Below are 15,014 nucleotides of genomic sequence, written 5' to 3' on the forward strand. Positions count from 1 at the left end.
ATCATGGTGGGGCCCATAGAGCACCAACCACCAGCCCCGTTGGGAGTAGCCAATCCGTTTCCGTGACAACCACTCCATCCATCGGGCCAACTTCCTCTTGCTAACCGTACATACAAAAATTCATCAAATACAAAATCCAGGCGAGCCACACCACAGGGAGCAATGTACAAGATAAACCTAAAACCTCCAGGTTCAGACAGTATTCCCACCCTAATTTTTTGTTCAGTAGGTTCACATCTGATTAATGGGTCGGGAAGGAATAAAAGGCCATGGTAGGCCCCACATACAAAACCCATGGTTGCTTCCTCTCCATTATTCCCCGTGGCGTAGCCCACTTTTAATTTGTGGATTAGCCACAGGAACTAACATCAAGCCACGCACCTGATTGATAGGGTAGATGTTATGCACACAACACAGTTGGCCCACGGAGCTCAGCTGTTGCAGGAGATACCAGTTGTTGCAGCTGTCTTCCTTCATTCCCGTTTATGCAATCAGGAGACAGCTGCCATGAAAGTTAATTCTCTACCATCACTAATAAGTCGAAATTACTGGAGCAAGCATGATGAGATGAATTTTTTTTTTTAAAAATTAAAAAAAAAAAAAAAAAGACTAGTACCAGGAAGTCATCTGTACTAAGTAGGTAAGAAACTAATACAACTAAAAGACCGAAACATGATGGGAAGCCTGTCATCGCCCCAAATAACTATCATCACGGTGGCAACTGAAACATCTAGTGGTTATCTTTTTTTTAAAAAAAAAAAAAAACACAACTGAAGCATCTAGTGATCACAACTGCAAGTTTCAGAATTCCATTTTGACAATGGCACTTGGCTCCACTAGTTCATTTTGCTGCTGGAGCCAGTCCTTCGCACAAACAACGGCCTGCAACGTCTCTGGCCGCAATGTACTGCGATAGTCATCAAGCACTCGGCTTTCAGTGCTGAATATGAACTCAGAACTTACAGTCGACATTGAAATGGCCAAGACATCACGAGCCATCTTTGACAGCGTTGGGTACTTGAGTTTGTTCAGCTTCCACCATTCCAAGATGTCGAATTCTTGGATCCTTGGCAAGAGAGATTCTTCAAGATACTGATCAAGCTCTGACTTTGTCTGCTGGTTGCTAGACATTTCAGATATGAACACGTCAAAGTCTAGAAGCCCATCACCACTGGTAAGAAGAGTTCCTCCTTCCATCCCACCATTGTTGGGCGCTGGTCCTTGCTCAATGTAAGCAGGTGTCAGTGGGAGTGGCTGCGCAATGTATTCAAGATATAGATCATGAATTCCATCATTTACGGTCTTGATACATGTGCCTGCATTTTCACCATATATTTTCGTGTAGCTAAACTCAACAAGTTTCATCTTGAAGCGTGGATCCATGATAACAGCAATTGCTAAGATGAGGCAGCAGTCTTTCCAATAACCATCAAACTTTTCATGCATTAGCCCAACAACGGAACGAGTGAAAGGATCCTCACTTGTTGTCGCATGGCTCAGCTCTAATTTGATCTTCCATACTTCATGGAAGTAGATATTGGCAGTTGGGTTAGGCATTCCCGTGAAGACATTTGCAGCATCATACAAAACTTTCAAGTATTTGCAAAGGGTTTCAACCTTCTTCCATTCATCCACCGTCGGTGCTTGCATGTAGTTCGAATCGCATGTCTCCAGGTAAACAAATGCTTGCTTGTGTTCTAATGCAGCCAGCAGCATGAGAAATGTTGTGTTCCATTGTGTCTGAACATCGAGGGATGGGCTCCTCATGCTCGGGATTTGAAATTGTTTGACAACCTCGGCAAACTTCTCCTCATGGGCCGGTGATGTTTTCACATACTTTATGCTCTCGCGGATTTTGTACACAATATCATGAATTGCCCCTAGTCCATCCTTCACAACCAGATTTAAAATGTGGGCAAAACTCGCCACAAATAACTGACCATTGAGCACGAGCGCGTTCTTGTTGGAGAGGTAGTCTCTGAGATTGGAACTGATGCCATCATTCGAAGAACCATTATCTAAAGTGATGGAGAATAACTTGTTCTCCATATTCCAATTTGAAAGGCAAGTTCCAATCGCATCAGTAAGTATATTCCCAGTTTGAGAGGATACCACCATGAAATTGAGAATTCGTCGATGTAACCTCCAATCACTGTCAATAAACTGCCCTGTAACACACATGTATCCTAGAGTCTGGCTAGATGTCCACAAGTCCAAAGTGAGGCTAATCCGTCCAGGGATCGTCCCCATGAGCTGCATCAGATTTTGCTTCTCCTTCTGGTAAATGGCCAAACAATCAGCTTCAACGGTGCTAAAGGTTACCATCTTGAACTGAGGTTGAAGATTCTGGACAAAAGTAATGAAACCGGAATGCTCAACAATGTGGAGAGGGTACTCATGCACAATGATCATTTTTGCAATATCTTGGCGGCTACGATCCTGGTCAAACTCACTCACCACACTGGGGCTCCCTTTATAGCGTCTTTTCGGTGGATCGGAAACACTGCCACCATTTTTAGCGGGTGGAGTATAAGGTGTCAGTTGGTTTTTCTCTTTATGCCGATTTTTGGGGCAGATTCCCAAGGCCAAATGCCGTTTGAGGTGGCTCGTACCTGCAAACTTGGAACCAGAACTGTATGCAAAGGTTTGTTTGCAACGTTTGCAGCATGCCCTGGTGCACCCACCACCCAGTGATTCCACAGTGAAGTGTTCCCAAACTACAGATTTTCTTCTCATCCGCTTGGAGGATGTCTGTGAACTACCCTGATCATTATCATTAGCACCAACCATTTTGAATACAAGGGTGACTTCTGCATCAATAACAAAAGGAAAATAATTAAAAAAGCTGACCAATACTGTATCTTCATATGTTTCATTCCATAAGAACAAGACATGTTTTATAAGAACTGAACGTAACAAAAAAGGAGAAACATTCAAAATACAAAAGCACCCTGTCAATTATAGATTCTAAATAGGCAGTTTTCATATCTGCAATCCAGAATAACTAAGGGACTGTTTGGAAGGGGATGAACAGCAGACTTTCATACAACTTTGATCCTCAAAGATTTCCATTTGAAATAGTTAGTGTGTTATTTTCCCAAAACAGCATGGGAAGAAGAAACACATCAAAAGGGCACATCTTTCCAAGTCATTTCTTTCACTTCCTGCTCAACACAAAATGGATTGAGCTAAGCCATCTAATTCAAATTTTATTGGAGCCCCACATGCAGAAAGGCCCTAAATGTACAAATAACTAATCTCCAGATTTTATTCCCTTTTTTTCCTACTCCAAAAGGATGAATGCATATTTTAGTGAAAAGTCAATGTGATGAAAGGGGAGATTCATTCACAGTTCTAAGCATCTAGTAAATATAAACCCAACGAGGTTTGGGCGAGCAGCCAGCACCGTGGGTTTGCTACCTTCAGGTGTGGGTTTGACTCCCTTCCGCATTAGCCGATACACGTGATTGTGGGTGATTGGGTGTATCCGCAGGGAATAGTCTCGCCTCAAAAGGGGCAGGGACACCTTTTGAGGTCTTCAAAATTTAATAAATAAATAAATTCACCAATAGTTACATTTCAGTTGTGCAACTGCAACAAAGATAATAAATGAACTCAAATAAAAAGGACCCTAGAACACCAGTAGTGAAACACAAGATATGTGGAATATACACATGGCCGCATCTGATGAACTTGAAAGTTGAGGTTTTGTGCTTTTAATTGATTTAGAAATATCAGTCCAAAGTGAAGTTGAACAGAGAGGAAGCATCTGCTGACTGAAATAGGTGGATGGAAATTCGTCAATGCATCCATGATGCTCAAGCTAGCTGATTGAATATCAAACCATCAGTCTGTATATCAGGTCCAACATAAGCCCGTCCAAAGGTCCTACCCAAAGATCCAACAAATCACACCATCCTGATTTAAGAACTGAACCATTCATCCGCCCAAATTGAAGATCTGGACCTCGTCAAAGGTCCAGATTTTCCAAATCAAGGATCTGATAGTAAATCTTGACCAACTGTAATCAAGGATCTAGATCATATAAAAGGTCTGGTGACAAATCTGGACAAAATATATGATCAGGTTGGACTGCAGGACCCGCATCCAATCAGGTGGCCTATCCTAGGGTACAATTGACTCATAGGACCCTTGGATCAATCAGATGGCTGGATATACAATCTGAATGATGGTGTCAAATGCATACACCAACCCGTAGAGAGGTCAGACTCTCTATTTGGGGAGCTCTAATCAAACTGTGGAGTGCATACAACCCTTAGAGAGGTCAGATGGTTGATATAAAGAGAAACATCAACGTGATTTTTTAAAAGTCTTTACTGGCACATTGTAGCTTATTTATTTGGATTTGGATTTCCGTTGGCTATATTTAGGATCTTTCTTTAGAGGTAGACTTGCAGGAACCAATAGGATTTTATTTTTATTTTCCCATTCTAACCAATAGGGTTACTTCTAAGCTTTTTCGAATTAAGTAGAAGTTTATGTACAAAGCTATAAAGAACTAAAGATAGCCATATAGACTTGTAGAGAACATTTCATTTTTTTCCCCCACTTTTGAGAGAGATGAGAATGAATGATTGACTGAAAAAGATAGAGATGAGAATGAATGATTGACTGAAAAAGTTCATTCTTTTCCCATGTGTTTCTCAAATCCTAGCATCAGTTGCTCAGTTTTTATCCTAAGAATGTGCTACTTATATCACCATATTGCAGTCAGTTTTACCAATTAAACATTTTGATTCGCTGGCTTGATCACCTCAGAAGATACGTATCCAATTCAAGACTTGGTTCTTTTTCATTTAATTGACTCAGTTTAGTATGGAGCCACATCTCAGTCTCGATTCATGTTTCAGCTTGGTACTTCCTTTTAAATGACTCGCAGCCTTACTTAGGAGATACCTCGCCTACCAGAAAATAAAATAAATGGGTGTGAGTGGAGGAACCTCCTCTCCAAGTTCCCATTCACCTTTGTAGCAGTAACTTATTGTTCACTCACAAATTTATGGTAGTTGACATCTCAGAGACTTCCCATCCAAGCCGAACATAGCAACTCTGAGAGGCATGATATAGTGGCATGACTATACAAGAACAGTGAAGTGATGATCTATATTATATTCACAATACATGGTTACTACAAACTAGGGAACATTACAGAAATAAGGATTAGGTAAATCTTGAAAAAAAATAAAAAATTACAATGATAACATTACAGAAAATATGAAGGACTTGGAAATGCTGAAAAAGAAATCGAATGATAAACTAGGTTTTTGATCATGTGGAAACTTGGGTTTGTATCAATATTTGGAGTACTCATAATTTATATCACCTTAATTTTTTTAAATTCTACTTTTTCCAAATTCCTTTGCCAAATAAAATTAATTCCTATTTTAGTCATTTAGAATCAAAATCATCAAAAAAATTAAAATAATAATTATATGTTGAAGTACACTTATAACATAAACATTGTGTGTGCGCGCACGTGTGTCTGTGTGTGTGTATGTGTGTGCAGTTTCACTATTGTTCTCTGTGTGTTTGCAGTTTCATCATTGTTCCATGTTCCCAGACTCTCTGCATCAATGAGAAATGAGAGATATTGGCCTCGAATACAACAAGGAATGAGAACTAAAACGCTTGAATGGATTCAGATCAACTAGTTTTAATTCTCACCCAGATTCACATTAACCTTCTTCTCTATAAAGAAAGTAATACTTGAGATAATAAAATGCAGTGAACTTCTTTCAGAGCTAGGCATGATGAACAAAGGGCTTCCAAATAAGTTCTCACAGAACATGCTAAGAAATGCAAGGGATAAAGAAACAAGGTCCAGTAAATATAACTGCTACAGAAAGTACAATATTCAAAAGAACAGTAATATCAGAAAAGTTTAAAAGTAAAAAAAATAAATAAATAAAAATTAGGAAGCTGAAGATGAAATAAGCAGATCAGAAGCTAAGAACGGCAGCTCAAGATTCCGAGAGTAATGAGATCAACAACATTCAAATCAACAAATTACAATAGAGGCTAAGCCTACATGCATGTGATCCATACCCCCATGCATATGATCCATGCCAATCGTACACACTAGCACAAATGCCAAAATGGTAGATGCATGCAAGATCTGAGCCTTCCATCTGGTGGGGACACATTGCTTAGATCTTATGACCTAAAAATCTTGCTTTTTTTAATGATTAAAAAATGTTTCAGGCTGTTTCACTCTGGTGAGCCGCAGTACACAGAACAAATGGATGGCTAGAAATTGTTTTATCCATCTGTTGGTATTGTACACCATGGCCTGAGTGAAACAGCCTATTTCTTAGCCAGAACATCTAGTCAGTGTTGCCAACCTGATGGAAAGCCTGGTCCTCATACACATCATGTTGGCATGCATGCTTGTCTGTAGATGGGCAGGATTCTACGAGCATCTAGGCTTCGGAAGCTCATATCTTTAGTGGATGCCAAATTTCCTAATTGACTTTATCAACAATTCGGGCAACATCTACAATTAATTGTTCACGCCCCAAGCCCAGCATCTGGGTATACTCGACTATGATACCGTGTCGAAGGCGGCACTAGTCTGCTAAGTTCCCATTCTCAAGATTCCAAGGGTATAAACTTCATCATTCAACACATCAATTAAAGAAAGAAAAACACAATTTCATTCCACCAAATGATAAATTGATCAATTTCACTTCCACACTTATTACAGGGGTTTCAAAATCACACGTAAATACAATATTTATTCAGCTAATGAAGGAAACTATTTAAGGAAATCCCAACTCCATTCTCGAGTGCTGCTAACGATGTCTCCATCCTGAAATTAAAATCCCAATAAAAGCCTAGTGGATAAACCTCTACTTAACCTTTTCCAAAAACAACAGTAAATCCAAATGCAAAAGATTTTTTTATTTATTTAAATCATGAGTATGCAAGATGGTTTAAAACCAATGCATGAAAGAATGTTGTTAGTGCACTCATTTTTGCACCTTGGTTTGTCGATCACGTGAGTCGTTGTGTCGTAAAGTCGGTTGAGCCCTTGTAATATGAAGACCGAAGACACGGCGGAGCAAAAGCATCAAGGCGGCAAGAACAGGTAAACAGGTGGCCTTGGTGATCCTAACCCTTGTCCCAAAACAACTCCTTAACCTCTAGATGATTTGGACCCAAATAGGAAAACTCACTTAGATCATCTATTCAAGTCATTCTAAGTTCATATTTTCCATCATTCTAGAGTTGGCTTAAGGAAGAATGAAGTTGCTGAAGATTTAAAGGACAGAGAATTTAAACAGAAAAATTTGTATAAATTTCGATAGCAAAATGTGTCACCGCCGACTGCCGCTGACGAACAAAGTTCGATGTCACCGAAAGTGACTATTTTCATCCAGCAACTTCAGGAATTAATTCAGTACCACTGAATGCAAGTTCGGTGACACCGAAATCTACTCGGTAGCACTGATAACTAGCCGTTTTCTATCTGTTGGAAGCTTTTGTCTATAAAAATGGCTTGTAAGAACTTGCAAAAAGCATGGATTAAGGCATTTTAGAAACTTTAGTGCATCCCAAGCCTAATCTATATAGACTTTAACTCTTTTCCATTGAGATTCATGTCATCTTCCTTATGATTCATCACTTAACAAGCATTCCATGCTTCTATTAAGGAAGAACATGATCTCATGCCTTCTCTAGAGTATTGAGACCAACCTTATAGGTATATCTATAGTCTCTATGATACTCTAAAGTGTCCATCAGTTGAATTTCCTAGGATAAACAACTTCTCATTGGTGGTAGGAGATTCAACCTACTCCCATCACCTTGGTCATCTTGAAGAAGAATTAAATGCAAGGAGATTGATCATGGAGCTGAAGCCTTGGCAAAGCAGCGACAACATGATCGGGGGAGCATCGGAGTGTTGATTGAAGGACGGGAGAGCGGAGATGAAGCAACCCAAGATGAGCTACAAAAAGAGACTCAATCCGACAAGTGTCATTGTTAGGAGTCCAAAGGTTAGCCTCCTTCCTTGTGAAGGATTGAGGATAAGAGTTTGTTATCCACAAACTCGATTAGGTGCCTAGTGTGGGACCTTGGCCTGTGTGCCTAAACTTAGGTGCCTTGTGTGGGACCTTGGCCGGTGGGCCTAAACAGTAGGTGTCTAGTGTGGGACCTTGGCCGGTGGGCCTAAACAAAGTTCGGGATTAGGACCTTGGCCTGTGGGCCTAAACTTAGGTGCCTTGTGTGGGACCTTGGCCGGTGGGCCTAAACAGTAGGTGTCTAGTGTGGGACCTTGGCCGGTGGGCCTAAACAAAGTTCGGGATTAGGACCTTGGCCTGTGTGGCCTAAATTGTTAGGTTCAGGAGTAGGACCCTTGCTCTTGAGTAGAGCATAAATCTTAAGTTCGGGATTAGGACCTTGGCCTGTGTAGCCTAAATTGTTGGGTTCGAGAGTAAGACCCTTGCTCTTGTGAAGAGCATAAATCTTAGGTTCGGGATTAGGACCTTGGCCTATGTAGCCTAAACTGTTAGGTTCGGGATTAGGACCTTTGCACTTGTATAGGGCATAAATTGTAAAGTCCTTATGTAGGGCAGTAAAGGTTTGAGGTGAACCTGATTTAAAACCTCTCCGGTGCACTCTGGGATTGAGTGTGTATGCCGGGAGTGGAGTAGGCACGTAGCCAAACCACTATATATGATCGTGTTTGGGATTGCTATTTGCGCATTTATTTAATTATGCTTATGTGTCTTGGATGTTTAAATATGATGCATGATTAGATAAATGTTTAGGATTTACTAGAATCACATCCCACACACTCATATATATCTTATATAGGCTAGTTGCTTAACTTGCATATCTAGTGTAGCCTATGTGATTGGACCCTCTATTGGCTTGGAAGCCTTTAGAGTATATTGCCTTAGTTTAAGTTATTTAATCAGAATTTTAAATTGGCATAAGTTTTAATTGATCCTTATCACCCACTTAGTCTACATTCTATAGCTCCGCCACATTCCGTACGTAGACGCATTGCGGCTCATTACCGCAATTTCAAATGCTACAATGAATAAAAGGTTCACCACAATAATCAATGCAGTTGTTTTCATTGAACACCAGGTTCACACTACTACAGCTGGCCTCAACTCTCTTAACATCTTTCGTACATCCAGATGTGCTCACTCACCCTGCCTCACTAGGAGGTTTCTTACATCCAGATGTGCTCACTCACCCGGCCTCAATCAATGAGGGTACCAATTCGTATGTTAATTGGTCAAACTAGACTACTACTCCACTTGGCCTACATAAGTGGTCTATTCACTCTTCTATGTGATCACCCACCCAGCCTCAATCAATGGAGGTCCAAATGGTACCAAATGGAGCATAGGGACTTCTAACCCAAGGGTCTCAATCGCCCCACCTTCACGCTTTAGGTACTTCCAACCTAGGGGACTCGATCACCCCACCTATTTTCTAGTGTTCTAATTCAGTTTCCAGGTTTCATGAACATGAAAGTATGATTGTCGTTTAAATCAAAATACTTTACTAACGATGCCTTTCAATAGCTAAATGCCCAACAATGCCTTGAGTTTCAAATCCTTTTGTATAATACCACTAAGGAAAATCGCATACATGCCAAAACACTAGTCACAAATGTTGCCAAAACGTTGGGCCCATATGCATCACATGCATGTCACAATTGTTGAGGCATACATAAAAAAGTCTATGCATGACAATTCTAAGGTGTTGTTTGTTAAACTAAAAATTAAAGTCCGAAAATTAAAGTCTGAAAATTAATTAAGTGTTGAATTTTCGCACTTAATAAGTACAGAAAAATCTATTTGATAATTTATCTGGAAAAGAAAGCCCTAATATCTTAAATTAAGCACTTTTTTCACAAAAATCTATTTCGCAAACACAAACCATAAATGTCTAAAAATAGGCAATTTATCATATTTTGCCCCTATTGTCTCAATTTCTATCCTATGTAGAGCATGAGAGAAAATGTGTTATTAATATTGTAAGTGCTTTGATGTATAAAGCACCCTTAGTTGTCAAATTTCGATGAGACAAAACAGCTTATAGTGTAACTTATTCATGTAATGGAAAGTTCACCTTCAAGTGAAGCAAGATGGAAAGTTCACCTTCAGGTGAAGCAAGATGGAAAGTCCACCTTCGAAATCATTATAGGAAGTTTGAAAGTGCAAGACATGAAGATAGTACTACAAGGTTGAGTTCTACTTCAAGTTCAAGATCAAGCTACAATTTCAAGTCCACTTCAAGTAGAAGATCTACTGAACGCTACTGAAGATTCGAGTAGTAATTTCAAGGTATATACTTCAATGTCCAATAATTTCAAGTATAACTGACCCTGGAAAGACTCTAGACTTAGGTCCTTTCATATGCTAATCATACACGGGTTTTTATACTTTGGTTAGACTTAAATTCGACTAGTCCAAGCCTAAGTTCGACTAGCCCATGCTCTGGTTCGACCAGTCCAAGATTCAAACTCAAATTCAGAGTTTTTCTGGTAGTTCCTCGACCAGTCGAGTCGTGGACACTCGTTCAACCAGTCGAAGGGAGCTCAACTCGAACTCGAGCAACTAATTTCAAGCTCCCTCGACCAGTCGAAGGTCGGTTTTATCTGATCGCGCCGAAAATTTGAAATTCGGTTGATTCTTAGACCAGTCGAATGAGACCTTAGACCAGTCGAAGGAACCGTTTTTCAGCCTATAAATAGAGGTCTTTTCTCATTCTAAATTAATTCAAAAAAGCCACAAAAAGCCTTCACTTTGCAAGAGAAAAGTCTCCGTCATTATCAAGCTATAGTCCGGTAATTTTAGATCTTTTTATAGCTTATTTGTTTTTGTAATTCCTTGATCTCTATTTTGTGAAACTGATATTTTAAAAGGGAGTTTTTACTCTACTTTGTGCGATCTAATCAAACAAGTAACCCAAGGTTTGAGTTAATTTAAAATCTGTTTAGAACATAGAACCTTTGATTATGTTTATTGGACATTGAACATCTATACATCAAGCGAAGCGGTTCTATGGGCTACATCAAAGAGCATCTTCAGGAGAAGATAAGTATTCTTTATTTGTTTTTTGTTTTTGAGATATCCAGAAAATCTATCTTGGTTTTGACTAAGAGAAGCCAGAAAATCTCAGCGCAAGGTTTTGATTGTGATAGCCCATTTGAAAACACAACTATATAGGTTTTAAGGTAAACCTGAGAAAACCTTGATTATTAGCGAACGCCAATATCACGTGGGTTGTGATTATTGGGAGTGGAGTAGGTATGGCTGTTTGAGAACAATTGGTGTACACACCAAACCACTATAGCTCCTGGTGTTTTGTGATGAATGATGTGTGTGATGTATATATGTTGAATGATTGTAATCTTTTCATGTACATGTGGTGAATGTTTGTAATAGATAGTTTTCTTCTTTTGCCTCTTGTTTTAGTTTGCAATCTTGATCCTTACTGCATTCAAGAAATCAGGTTGTCCTACCTAAAACATTTGTTTTTTGTGTAAGGTTGTCATTTGAACAAGGTTTAAATCAATTTCTCAATACTATTACAATTGAGATCTCTGATTGGTTCTGTTTTATTTAATCTTTCAGTTCATTATTTTTTAATTTGGCATAGTCCTATTCAATGCCCAATTCACATGCATCTCTCAAACATAATTCTTTAATTGATGGACCATGTACCATATTCTTATTGATAGAATAATCATGACCATTCGAACGATGCCCATGAATTGGACAGCCAATAAAAGAAACATAACATCACATATTTAATTGATAAAGGCGGATATGAAAGTTAGGATCATCGAATATTTATTTTTTACTTTTTTTTCATGGTCAATCCATAGTGGACCCCATGTTAACATTATTATCGATCATGAAACCAATGGGCACATCTATATAATCTGCAATATCACCCATACTCAGTGGAGCATCATATTTGTTGAGAATTAATTACGCCATTGTTAGAAGTAATACCAATTGGTCAAAAGCCAAGACACGTATAGCAAAAGCTGTCTAAAAATGAGGTGGTCCACTTTGTTGTATATGTGAAATCACGATGTCCCACCATTTTGTTAGCTTAATGTAGGCCATGAGCCCAAAAATAAGGTAAATCCAAATCTCAGGTGGATCACACCACAAGAAACAATGGTATTGAATGCCCACCATTAAATTTTTCTTGGGGGGACAAAAGCTTTTGGATCAAGTTGATGTTCGTGTTTGCCTTTCATCCATGTCCATGTGACCTACTCAATAGGTTGGATGGAAAATTGATGCAAGGAAGGACGTGTTGAGATCGAGCACCATCCTCCTCAAGGGATAATTACTCCGAATCCACGGAGCTTCTCTGGACTCCTCACAGAGATGCCTCGAATCCACGAGGAGAGATAGAAAGTAGAAACAAATTCTAATAAAAATCGAAAATAAATTGATTGATACTCAAAAACGAGTTTACAACCCTTTAAAGAATGTTATGAACCCTAGGGAGAAGTTTCGGAATCAAACTACAACTAAAACTCCCTAAAATTGTGACTTACTATAAATAGTAAACTAACTATTTATAGACAGTCATGATTTCCACTAGATCTCGTGGTTTTTTGCCAAAAATAGCAAGTGTCCTATTTAGCTTAACCGTGTTGTTCTCCTAATTTTTCTAAGCACTTTTCGTGTTGGACACAACTCCTAAAGCTCAACGGATGACGAGCTATAATCAAAATAAAATTTACTAAAAATAGTATAAACGAAAATAAACAAAAATTTCGACCGTCGATCTAATGGAATCTCGCAAATTCGGCATGGGCAACCTCGCATAGCCAGGTTGGTTGGCTAAAGTAGCTTCTCCTACCCCAAAATCATAAATGGCAAGTCAGATAAATCATTTCGGCTTGCAAAATATGCCCGTTTTAAGGTTCTGACAGTCCGAATCAATTCCGTCTCCAATCGGGTCTTTTCTGGTCCATCTTGGCCATGAAAATGTACATGACCCACTGTACATTAGTCCCCTCTAATTTAAAAGAACTCGTCCTCGAGTTCTCGTCCTGCTTTGGTTCACGATACTCAGTCAGCTCCATGACGATAAAAGTACGCGAGATATTCATGTCATCTAAAAGATCAACAACGTAAGTGTTGTCATTTGATCTTTCAGAGGATCGGTACTGGCCCAATCTTCTTGTTCTTTGACTTGTTGTACGTCCCAGTCGGAAATCTCTCCTTACGTAGATGGACCATAACTTGGTCGCCCACCTCAAACACCTTTTGTCATCGATGCTTGTCGGCTTGCTCCTTGTACTTGTCGTTCAAGGCATGTAACTTGGCTCGCACCTCTGCATGAATGCCCATGATCCTGTCTGCCATATGCTCTGTTGCAACGTTTATGCCTGGGAGTTTGGGCAAAGGGACCAAGTCAAGTGTGTGGCGAATCACTCGACCGTAAATAATCTGGAACGAGGACTTCCCTGTTGAGCGGTTCACCATGTTGTTAAATGCAAACTCCGCTTGAGACAAGAGTCAAATCTCACTTCTTCGGTTTTTCACCTGAAATACATCGAAGGAGGTTCCCTAACGTGTGATTCACAACTTCAGTTTGTCCATCGGTCTGTGGGTGGTATGCACTGTTGAACTGAAGTCGGGTACCGAACCGATTCCACAAAGTCCGCCAGAAGTGGCTAATGAACTTCGTATCGCGGTCAGAAGTAATAGTCTTGGGAACCCCGTGTAGCCACATGACCTCTCTGAATGATAGATTCGCCACGTGTATCGTATCAAGGGTCTTCTTGCACAAGATGAAGTGTGCCATCTTCGAGAAACGATCTACTACCATGAACACTGAATTCATGCCACGCTATGTTCGCGGGAGACCCAGCATGAAGTCCATAGATAGGTCCTCCCAAGGGCCATCAGGTACAGGTAACAGGGTGTAGAGATCCGTATTCTGAGACTGTCACTTGGAGACTTGGCAAACATGACAACGCTGCACCATTCTACCCACATCATGTACTAATTGCGGCCAATAGTACCATTCTTCAACAAGAGTTCGCATCTTGTCCCATCCAAGGTGGCCACTAAGGCCACCTCCATGTAGCTCTTGGATTATCTGCTCCCTCAGTGAGCTTTTGGGGATGCATAGTTGATTCCCTTTGAAAAGAAACCGGTCTTGCATATGTAGGTCACTAGGGTGACCTTCTTGGCATCTAACCCATGCGTCCTTGAAGTCGTCGTCGTCGGCATATGTCCCTGAGGCGCTCAAACCCGATAACCTCATTGCTCATAGTGACTAACAAAGTTGCACTGCAGCTAAGTGCATTACCCACTTTATTCTACTGCCCAGACTTATGTTTAAGCACAAACGTGAATTCCTACAAAAACGAAATCCACCTCGCATGCACACGATTCACGTTAGTTTGGCTATTAATGAATTTGAGAACTTGATGGTCTATGTAAAGAATGAACTCCCTTTGAATTAAGTAATGTCGCCAATGCCACAGTGCTTGGACCACTGCATACAATTTGAGCTCATAGGTTGACCACTTTTTGCATGCATCGCTAAGCTTTTCACTGTAGAAGGCCTACCTTCTTGAGACAAAACTCTCCCAATTCCGACATATGAAGCATCACATTTGCGCTTAATTTCAGCAAAGCTCATGTCAGCTTCGTCAATCCACTGAAATTACCCCTTCTTCATGCAATCTATGATTTGTGACACTGCTAAAATTCTTCGCGAACCGACGATAGAATATCGTCAATCCGTGAAAGCTCCGTACTTCATGGATGTTTGTGGGAACCGACCTTTCCCTAATCACTCTCACCTTTTCATCATCCACCGGATTCCCGTGGATGACACAACAAAGTCCAAGAATAACAGGCTGTCAGTAAAAAAGTTACATTATTTTAAATTGAGATACAACTTATTTCCGGTGAGCACTTGAAGGATCTTCCTGAGGTGTTCCATATGGTTTTCTTCGTCCTGACTATATATTAAAATATCAT

General features: G+C 40.0%; 1 protein-coding gene across 2 annotated transcripts in view; it reads right to left on the reverse strand.

Moving 5' to 3' along the window:
* Window positions 1-610: 610 nt before the first annotated feature.
* LOC131255405 (zinc finger BED domain-containing protein RICESLEEPER 2) overlaps window positions 611-15,014 on the reverse strand; it is a 43,080-nt gene continuing 28,676 nt past the window's right edge. Inside the window, exons 2-3 of one of the 2 annotated variants that reach the window (XM_058256110.1) lie at window positions 5,015-5,096; window positions 611-2,810 (exon numbers count right to left, since the gene is read on the reverse strand). In XM_058256110.1, coding sequence (XP_058112093.1) covers window positions 802-2,790 — 1,989 coding nt within the window. In that variant the 5' untranslated portion in view covers window positions 2,791-2,810; window positions 5,015-5,096 and the 3' untranslated portion in view covers window positions 611-801. The remainder of the gene's footprint in view (window positions 2,811-5,014; window positions 5,097-15,014) is intronic. The other variant, XM_058256109.1, reaches the window with a different exon arrangement.

This window comes from Magnolia sinica, chromosome 9, assembly GCF_029962835.1.
Source record: "Magnolia sinica isolate HGM2019 chromosome 9, MsV1, whole genome shotgun sequence".
Classification (NCBI taxonomy): Eukaryota; Viridiplantae; Streptophyta; class Magnoliopsida; order Magnoliales; family Magnoliaceae; genus Magnolia; species Magnolia sinica.